At 43.1% G+C, this 10,503-nt stretch overlaps 1 protein-coding gene across 1 annotated transcript in view; it reads left to right on the forward strand.

Annotated features, from left to right (window-relative positions):
• The first annotated feature begins 2,865 nt into the window (after positions 1-2,865).
• The window catches only part of Tmc3 (transmembrane channel like 3), a 39,061-nt gene continuing 31,423 nt past the window's right edge, over positions 2,866-10,503 (forward strand). The window contains exons 1-3 of the mRNA XM_055623558.1: positions 2,866-2,954; positions 4,043-4,189; positions 8,977-9,052. Coding sequence (XP_055479533.1) covers positions 2,866-2,954; positions 4,043-4,189; positions 8,977-9,052 — 312 coding nt within the window. The remainder of the gene's footprint in view (positions 2,955-4,042; positions 4,190-8,976; positions 9,053-10,503) is intronic.

The raw sequence follows: 10,503 nt of genomic DNA on the forward strand, positions 1-10,503 counted from the left end.
ACACACACACACACACACACACACACACACACACACACACACACACAATGGAATCTCAGCATGAATGCTGGGTATCCAGGTGACTTGTAACTGAAAACAGCTAGAAACTGTCCTGGCATCTCAACCAATTCAGCTATAGCTCAGACCTCTGAAAACCCTGTTTTGACCATCTTCTCTGAATAACAAACTTTAAACACTTCTCAACTTCAAACAAAAGCTTTCAGAGATGCTAAAACAATGTATCAGGCATTCAGCTAAATCCCAAGAGGAGAAAAGATTGCCTTCTTTAACCCAGGGCTAAAAACTTGGTACCTGAGAATCAGGCAGTTAGTGGATGAAGGCAACAGACTGATGTCTACAGGTCAAGATGCTCTGGGGATATTAATGCCTCAGAATAAAATTCACTTAGCAGGATAAAAATACCTTAATCGGAAATGTAGGAAATGAACATTTTTGTTCCTGTAAGCTAAGCCACTGGGTAATTTCTATTCAAATCTTCTGGGATTTATAACCAAATTTTAGTTTCTCTTGGAAGTGATACATGCTATAGAGTTAGATCCTATCTTTGCTCTTGCTCTCCCTTCATTGCCTGTCTTCTCCTACAATATGGACACTGTGGGCATTTATGGTGCATATAATAACAGTTGTAGGTCATTTTGATATTGTTTGGGTCCCTTTTAAGATGAATGTTTGACTTGTAAGAATTTGGGGGCTTTCTGTTGCTATTATCACTATGCAAATGCTCAGCTGACTTAGAACTATCCACTAACTCTCAGGTTCTAATCACTCTCAGAGTGGGTGGAAGGCTTGCATTACGGTGCATCTAGAAAGATGCATCTGCATTTGCACTTTCTGCCTTCATCTCCGGGGTCCAGAGGGGCAGAATCCTGAAGGAAGGAGAACACAGGATCTGAGTTCACCCACGGGATAGTAAGGCCTAGCAGAAGGCCAGGAGACTTCAGACCAAAGAAACCATGAGGAGCTTCCCTAAAAATGTCATCATGTGAAAAAACTTTTATTTACATTTACTGTACATTTCAAACTAGCCAGAAAGGGGGATTTTGAATGCTCTCAAAGCAATGAAATGTTAAACAGTGCAGACCATGGGTTTGCTCATTATCCTAATTTGACACTCTTTACATAGAACACACATACCCTCAAATATGTATACTAATGTGTCAATTAAAAATAATTTAAAGTTGACGAGCATTTTTAAATTATTTTACCAGTATCGATAAGAACACATTAAATCAAAACAAATGTAAAAAGAGAATTAGTCATTTGATAAACATTCTTTTTTGCCTTTTACCAGAGTTCTTGCTTGTGGCCAGTAGTTAGAGCAACGGAGTTATTTGCTAATAAATTAGAAGAGGAGTAAATGAACAAATGAAAGCGACTCTCTCACACCCCCACACTTGGAGTTGTCTATGCCTTCCTTGCTGCTCTGGCATCTGGGGCGCTGCCCCAGTCTCTGCTCACTGCTGTGTGGCATCCTTCATGTGGGAAGAGTGTTCAGCAGAGCCGAGCCCCACCTCCCAGGAGGTCAGTGCCCCGTTCAGCCACACACAGATTAGCGAACGGGTGTTCACTAGCAAACAGATTTGTAATCCACAAGTGCAGAAAAGTCCTCAGCTCAGGGTGAGATGTTTGCCTGAGAAGCCAGTACGGCTGAGAAGGGAAATGTGCAAAAGCCGAGAGAGCAGACTCCATTTTCCTGTGGCTGATACAGGGCGAAGTTGCTGGCCTTTGGATGGGCAAGGTGCCCCATTTTCAGAGACTATTTATTTTTTTATCTCCAACATACATGGATCTCCAGAGTCTTGTTTTCTAAAGAAGAGGGGGTGGAGAAAGAGAGACAGAGAGAGGGAGAGAGAGAGAGAGAGAACAACCTTCATGGGGTGTCCATCGAGAACAGAAGAGGTCATCCGGTTTCCTGGAGCTGGAGTTACAGGCGGTCAGTGAGCTGAATTCGGGTCCTCTGCAAAAGCAGCATTTTTTAACTGCTGGGATGTCTCTCTAACCATTAGATTTAAAAAAAAATCTTAATTTTCCTCAGACTCAGTTTTATGGGGTCATTATGCATATTGCTATGTCCATACTTAGTACATGGAAAACTATAGCTACAATAACTCAGTTTTTATTACTGGAACCCAGAAGTCTTTAAGGTTGAAATGCCATTATTTCTAGAGTTTACTTCTAAGTGGTAGAAAGGCCAGGAAGACATGTGTAGAACCAAGGCAACCGTGGAAAGTGTAAGCGGTAAATCTACACTGAAAGTAGCCAGGTCTTGGTGGTACTGTCGTGTCAACAGTTCTGTAAGCCTGGCGTCTTTCAAAGTACAAAACTAAAAAGATTGTAGCGGGGTGGGGGGGGAAACAGTGCTATTGTGTGTGCCTGGATAGTCAGTGTGCTTGGTGCCTTCAAACCTCTCCTGCAAAGACAAGAATGGGAACGCCACCCCCTGCCTCCTATGCTCCCTAAGTGTCACCCATGGTAAGATGTAGAGGAGTTTGCCAGCTGTTAAGTCCTATCTGGCCACTGGAGTTTGTAGATGGGCTTCGGAAAGGACCAACACAGGCCTAGACCGCTGGGCCATGCTTCCTAGTCTGCAGATCCCAGCCAATCAATGTGGGCACACCCACTACCCTGTTACATATGTATGACCTGGGCTGGCCTCCTGGCTTCTGTTCTGGCCACAGCACCAGATGCAGGCAGGCATTTGCTCCTGCTTCTGAGAGAGGGGAGCAGGTCAACTCTGCAGGCCCCTTTCCCGAAGCTCATTTGGAACAGACCCCGGCTAGCAGGCTCCCAGTTTCTCAACTCCCTGGCTGTCCCCAGGGAACCACCAGCTGCAGAACAGTCCTCATGAAAACCTCAAAGGCATCCCAGCGCTACAGAAGCATCAGGAGAAATGCCAGCCAGTGCTACCTCTACCAGGACGCTCTGCTGCTTGGGTGAGTGCCCTGCTGGGTTCTCCAAAATGAATGCAGAAAATCACTTCTCTGGGGTCATGTGGAACCGGGCTGGTGACCAGGACAATGCTCGGAGGGAGACAGCTGCAAGCTGCAGCTTCTTGACCAGAGCACCAGGCTCCATCCCGCATTCACTGTGTTGCCCACCAGTTCTACACATGGGCTTCATCTGCTATTCCTCAATCGCTAGTGTTGGAAGAGAGGAGATGTGACATCTCCCACCTCAGATAAATCAGGTGCCTGCTGGGAAAAGCTGAGAACTTAAAAGTGGGCGAGGGTGGGAACCGAACGCATTAGGTTTTTATCAGGGATATTTTTTGTTAAATGCTTAAAACCTGTGCTGAGGCTAGAGAAATTTTTCTTTGAGGAAATAAAAGACCTCTCTACTAGAATTAGAGGAAATGTTTTCTCTTGCAAAAGCTAATAGATTATTTGTCTCCTCCTAATACAAAAAGTATTGAATTACTTATTAAGCATTACTAGGGGGAAAGGCCCTATAATATGCTGAAAAAAAAATTTGTTTTTCTACACAGTAGCTGTGCCCTGGAGGAGTGTCCCCCATGCATTTACTTCAGTCATATTTTGTTTGCAAAAACCACTGCCTGCTTCTTCCTCTCTTGTCTTGTGTTTAAAATGAACACAAGTGAGCAGAGGCTAAGCGACACAGGTCTGTATTTATTTCTTTGCTGGTCACCTTGGTGAGCCTATAGATGACACTGTGTCCCTTATCAAAACTACTGCTCCTCAAGAGTGGAATAAAACACGGGATTCCTCTCCTCTCTCCTTTGGTCTCTCTCGCCTTGAGAAGTCACTCTTTTTTGCTGACCACTGACTAGAATCCCACAGATGAGTTTCTATGGACTGCTGACTCTACCAAATCCTCTCATCTATAGATCCTTACACACACACACACACACACACGCACACACACACACACACACACACGCACGCACGCACACTATATAGATGATTCTGAAGCAGCAAGATGCAGAAATTACGCAAGAAAGATGCTCTTTGCTGGAAGCAATTCTGTAATTAGATTTCCTCCGTTATGCCCCTTTTCCATTCAGTAACTCCGATGACAGCTTTAATGCTGATGAAACGGGGGACAGCAGTGATCCAGAACAAATCTTCCAGAACATACAGTTTCAGAAAGATCTCATGGCAAATATTCGCTGCAGACCCTGGACCATGGGGCAGAAGCTGCGGGCACTGAGGTAAGGGCCTCCACAGCAATCATTGATAAGGGTGAACATACATTCTGATAAACAGCCACATCCTGCCTATGGTACTGACGTGAAGAACGATGCAAGAACTGTGACCATCTTGAATCTGACTTGGAGAAGTCCCAAAGATGCTTGAGGGGACCCTGTAGTCACATGGCTGTTACAGTGCCTCTGGTGGGGGGGGCAAGCGTGGGATGTTATATGTGTGTGTATTGTGTGTGTTGTGCTGTGTTCATAGTCAGTTTGGGGTTTCCAATCTCTTTTTCAAATACTAAATTTTCACTATCTCCAAACTCACAAGAGACCAGGTGAAAGCCAGAATCAAAGAGCCATCTACTTAACTTCCTTGCTTTTATCTCCCCTGGGAAGAACATCTCTACAGGAAGCCAGGTTATTAGGATATTTAGAGTCTATTAGAGAGTCCATCTCAGTCATAGTTAAGTGATCAAGCTTTGAAGACAGATTCCATTCCCTGAATTCAAATACTGCTTCTTCGGGTCTCTAGCTGTTCGGCACTGAACAAGTTCCCTAATTTCCCTAGATACAGCATCCTCTCTTTAAAGCTGAAGTGAGGGCAAACAATGGTGCCGATGATGCCAACCTCCTGCAGCAGTGTTGCCAAAAATGCCAACAGCTAAGCACTCAGAGCGCGTTCAAAACCACCGCCTGTGGCATCCCTCACAACCAGAACCAAATGCAATGGGAGATGAACCCTGTCTCCCATGCCCTGTCTCATCTGGCATCTCTGTGATATTGGGAATAGAACCCCAGGCTTGCACGAAAGTCCATACTCGACCACTGAGCTACATCCTGGGTCCCTTGCACTTTAAATATTCATTCAGCTTGATCTTTTTGTCCACTCAAATTTGAACTTCTGAAGTTTGAGCATATTAAGAATTAGATGCACCAAACACTGTGAATATTAGCTTTGCATTCACACCTAATAATGTGATATTCACACCTAAGAATGGGTGCAACTGCCAAGAGATCCCATAAGGGGAGCTGGTGGCATAGTCTTCATGACCATGAATAGGAGTGCAAGTTCCTGAGAAAGCAGCCCTCATACGTGATGCTCAGGCACATACTGTACATGCCCAGAACTACGGCTCCACCTTGCTCTTCAGGGCCATGTTTCTAGATGCTAGTGTGTGTTCCTTTGTCTTCCATCTATAAGGCATGTGCACATTTCTATCAAATCATCCCTTTCTGAGATTTAAGTTCCAGTATGACCAACATGACCTTTGAGCTAAAGCCATGTCCACTTTCATCTCAGAAATCTGCAACAAATTCTCCTCTGCCCACTCTCTACACCTGTTTCTGGATCTCATCGTTTCTATCCTTTGAGGGTAAGCAGCACTGTGTCTGTTTATCAGATGAGAAGACTGATGGCAAGCAGCCTGAGAAAATGTAGCTTATGAGTGCCAAGCTCAGCTTTAAACTAGATACTCTGACCCCAAGTCCAGGGTCTCTTGTGTTGAACCATAGAGATTTTATGTAATCTTTAGAGCAATTAATTTAAAACTAAGTAAGATTAAGTTCTACTAGAACTTTTCAAACATCATTCGGAAATTACAGTTTTTATCTGAGTAATGGGAAGTTAAATTACATGTGTGTCTGTGTGTGTGTGTGTGTGTGTGTGAGAGAGAGAGAGAGAGAGAGAGAGAGAGAGAGAGAGAGAGAGAGAGAACTGACCTGTGTGTACACTAGTCGAGGCCAGGGGTCAATATCAGGCATCTTCATCTCCTTCTGTTCCTCTCCACCTTATTCTTTGAGACAGAGTCTCTCATTGAACCTGTAGTTCACTATTCCAGCTAGACTTGCTCGATGGTGAGTTCTCAATGCCCTATCTCTTCTCCCACCCACCTGGTGCTAGGCTTACGATACACAAAACTGTACCCAGCTTTTACCTGGGCAAGGTATCCGACCTCACTTTCTCATGCTAATGCAGAAAGCAGTTCACTCCTTCGAGCCCCCTCCCCAGCCCCAGGTTAAATCTTTATAATATTGAGACCAGAACAGAGTAAATGCTTTCCATTCTTTCAGATAACTTCAGGAAGAAAACGCAAATCCTGATGCCTGGTGAATTCAGTCATGCTCCCTGACTCACTGGAGCTCCAAAAGGTCAGACACGGGCCACACCTTGAGCTGGCAGCGAGGCTTCTTTGTCATCCCCTTGTGACCCATATCTCTTGCCCTTTACCTTGAAAAGCTACCGGAGCACCACTTCACTAATTGGACCCACCAAGGCTCATCCTGGTGTCTGTGGAGGGTGCAGAAGGCACTGAACCCTGACTGCTTAGAAATCAAGAGTGACACCAATCTCAGTAAAAGCTGTGAGGGTGCTGCACACACTTGTTTCCTGCTACTGGGCCTGTGTTATGTGGTCCTCTCCCTCATCCCTTTGCACCTGTCATCCTCCAGGACACACAGCTGCTGTGTCCATGCTTCTTCATCACTGCATCTTGACAGCTAGGTCATCTTTACTGAGCAGGGAGCCCTTCCGGAATCAGTTTTTTGTTTTTTTTTTTTTTGTTTTTTTTGTTTTTCATGTCTGTCTTCCACACTGTCCTTGACCTAAAATAAGAGAGTGCAGAACATACATGCAGGGAACAAGGTTACAAATAAGACGATGAAATTGTTTGCTATTTTGACTCTCGAAGTATTTTATTTTTCACAATTGCATATTGTATGCACATGTAAAGGGTGCCGCTAATATGATGGTCCTGGTATGGGCTAGGATGTTAACTCTTATCCTTTATACACTTATTATTTTGATCAGAGTAGAGCCAAGATGTGTGATGGGCTACATTAAAACTCTGAAGGTGGAGACAGGAAAATGAGAAAGTTCAAGGTCATTGTTGGCAGTGAGGCAAGTTCAAGGCCAGACTGGGCCACACAGGAGATCCAGTGTCAACAAAAACAAAGTATGATGAAGGTATTGTAGTCAGTGGGGCAGAAGCCTAAAATCCAGATTTTGGTGAAGTAGTGATTTGGGGAAGTCATCTTGTCAGTGGAAATGGGAATTGCCTTGTGTCCTCTAAAGGATTTCCATCTAGCGGGCTTAGGGAAGGAATATACAGGAGCAGCCGATTAAACAGACTTTTCAAGCTCGAGCTGACTGACTGACTGAGAGGAATGAGCTCCTTAAAACTGAGTGTAATCCCACAGAGAAGCTGATCACCAGGTGTGGGTGAACATCTCTGCCTCGAGGTTGTGTATCATTGGGTCATTGGAACAGTGTTCATCTCTAAGAGCCTCTGACATCAGCATGGCCCATGGTGCTAACATCTACATTTCAGTCTTGCTACTCATTGGTTATTATTTTAACCATAACCATCCCAGTGAAATCAGGCTATTGTGTGTACGTACGTGCCATTACTTGTTTGTGTGTGTGTGTGTGTGTGTGTGTGTGTGAGTGTGTGTGTGTGTGAGTATGTGTGAGTGTGTTGTGTGTGTATAGGTGTGTCTGTGTGTGTGTGTGTGAGAGTGTGTGTGAGTGTGTTGTGTGTGTGTAGGTGTGTGTGTGTGTGTGTGTGTGTGTGTGTGTGTGTGCATTATCTGTGCACACACTGGAAGTTAGAGGGCAGCCTCTGGTGCCATGAGTCAGGACTCCTTCAGGCTCATTTTATAAAACAGGGTGTCTCACTTATCTGCCGCTCGCCTCACCAAGCAGGCTAGGTTGGCTTGCCTGTTTCCAGTACCAAAATTCCAAGTGGTCACCATCATACCTACATTTCTGAATGTATTTGGGTAACTGAACTCACGTGTCAATGCTTTCTAGGAAAGCATTTTATTGACTAAACAAATTCTATCCATTTTTCAGGATCAAGCATTTTCCAGGTAGCACACACTTTTAATTCCAGCACTCTGAGAGGCAAGGGCAGGAGGATCTCTGAATTTGAGGCCAGCCTGGTCTATAGAGTGAGTTTCAGGACAGCCAGGGCTACACCGAGAAACAAAAAATCTTAAAAAGTATGAGACATTTAAGTGGTCCATGTGTTTGTCATTTGTCAAAACTGGATCAGGTCAATATCCATGTAAACAGAACTTTGCTGCTGTCATTAACCTCACAGTGCCCCTGAAGCAGGATCCTTGAAGATAGGTGTAGTTTTCACTCTTGAAGAACTGACTAGAAGGGGCTGGAAAGACAATGATCCTCCAGAGAACCAGTACATACAAGGATGTAAGTCCCTGACCACTACTGCATTCACGTGATACAGGAGTATACATGCTGGCAAACACCCACACACACAAAATAAAAATAAGATCTCAAGAAATGTAATAAAAAAGAAATGCCTGGAAGAGGCGAGCTGGCAAGGGGAGGAGCTGAGATATGGTGGCTGCTCTCAGAATACCCAAGGCCTGGGATTCCCACCAGCCACCAGCCTAGGAAGCACGTGAAAGTCAGGCATAAGTCACTGGTAGAACTCACAATTTGCAATTAGTTCATCTACATAAATGATAAAACAGTTTTCAGGTGTGTGTGTGAATTGATGTGCACCATGTGTATACCGATGTGATGTCTGTGAAGGTCATAAGGGTGTTTCCAGTACCCTGGAACTGGAGTTATAGGTGGCTATCAGCCACCATGTGAGCTCTGGGAACAGAACTCAGGGCCTCTGAAAGAGCAGTAAACACCCTTAACTGCTGAACCATTTTTCCAGCCCCTTAAAATAGTTTTAAAGGCATTTTCTTGTTATCCAAAGTCAAGAAATGAAATATTTCAATTCGACTCCTGTATCATTCGGTGTTCTTTTTCCTTCTGTGTCTTCTCTCAGACGAGCAAAGGAGATTGTACTGAAGTTTGAAGGGAGGTTGACTAGAACCCGAGGCTACCAAGCAGCAGGAGCAGAGGTAAAGAGCACGCACGCACGAGGCAAGGCCAGCCTCATTTCTGGTTGTCTCTAGAACCCAGCGGCTGCCATTACCCCCATAGTCACTCATAGGTTAGGAGTATCCCCCATTAATAACTGTAGAATAGGGGTAGAGCCAGCAAGTTCAAAGTCTACCAAATCTGGATCTGACTCCTGGATACCACCAGATTTCCGTGGTATAGTATAGATAAGCCTAGTTCATTGGGGAAAGAATTTTTTTGTGAGACTTATCTGGCACCCTTTCTGACTCAACCCCATGTAAGTTTCACTTGCTTCATCACTATATCTGGCTACTTTATCGTAGCCTTCACATTGTGAAGGTATATTCCAGCTCTCATCTAATAATTCAAGCTAGGGGGTTTGCTTATTCTTTTCCCTAAGCAGCGGGCTAAAACTGAACTTGAGTATACTTTGAAATTCCCCATTGTTAAAGAGATTTCATATTTTTATAAAACAGAAAATCACTTCTATACTTCCTTAACCTGTTTTCTTTCTAAAATAGATATCTTAATCTTAAATCTCATTTCATCATAACCACAACATACAATAGTTCTGGCTAGCTATTTTTTCCCAGTTAAAACCCTAATAGTTTCTATGTTTACCATTTTACAAAACTGTTTAATATTTACATCGTGCAAATGTCTATTCATTTTGTTATTTGGCTGCTAATAGGTTCTTAAATTGCTTCTAGCTTCCCCTTATCACTAACTTTATAAAGACCATCTTTGCCCATAAGCAGATTCTCTTGTCCTTTCAAATTCATTTTTAGGTTAAATGTAGGAGCTGTAATCCACCTAGAAAAACACTGTGAGTTTTGGAGTTTCTTGTTTGCTTGTTTGGCTGGTTGGTTTTTATTTTTTGGGGGTTTTTTTTGGGGGGGCGGCTGGTTCTTGGTAAATATTGTAAATTACTTTCCAAAAGTCTTGATGCTTATATCACCATACAAATAATGAAATAATTAACCTGGCCTTATAACATCTATGCACATGTTGAATGTTGTATTTTAAGTTTATTAATTTAACAGGAAAACATATAAATACACTCGTTAAATTTTCTGAAACAAAAATATTCTTAGTGAAGCTTGAATTAAATCTGGTTATTAACTTCATATGTCTAAACATGATTTTTAAAAATCTCCCAAGGTTGGGCTTTGGTGTTCTTCCTTCTTATTCTTCAGCGAATCGTCTTGTTTTATAACCAAGATAACTTCTGACTCCTCCCACTGGCTGCACTGAAAGAGAGCTGATAAATATGCAGAATAAATTGTCTTTCTAGTTCTCATGTGCTTCTGACTTTGTGCTAGTTTTCTATAAACTATATGAGATGCTACCAGGAAATGATTTTAATTAATATAAGACCTTTCATTGCTTGACTTCAGTAGCCCATAATATAATATAATATAATATAATATAATATAATATAATATAATAT

This window comes from Psammomys obesus, unplaced genomic scaffold (genome assembly GCF_907164565.1).
Source record: "Psammomys obesus unplaced genomic scaffold, mPsaObe1.curated_primary_1811, whole genome shotgun sequence".
NCBI lineage: Eukaryota > Metazoa > Chordata > Mammalia > Rodentia > Muridae > Psammomys > Psammomys obesus.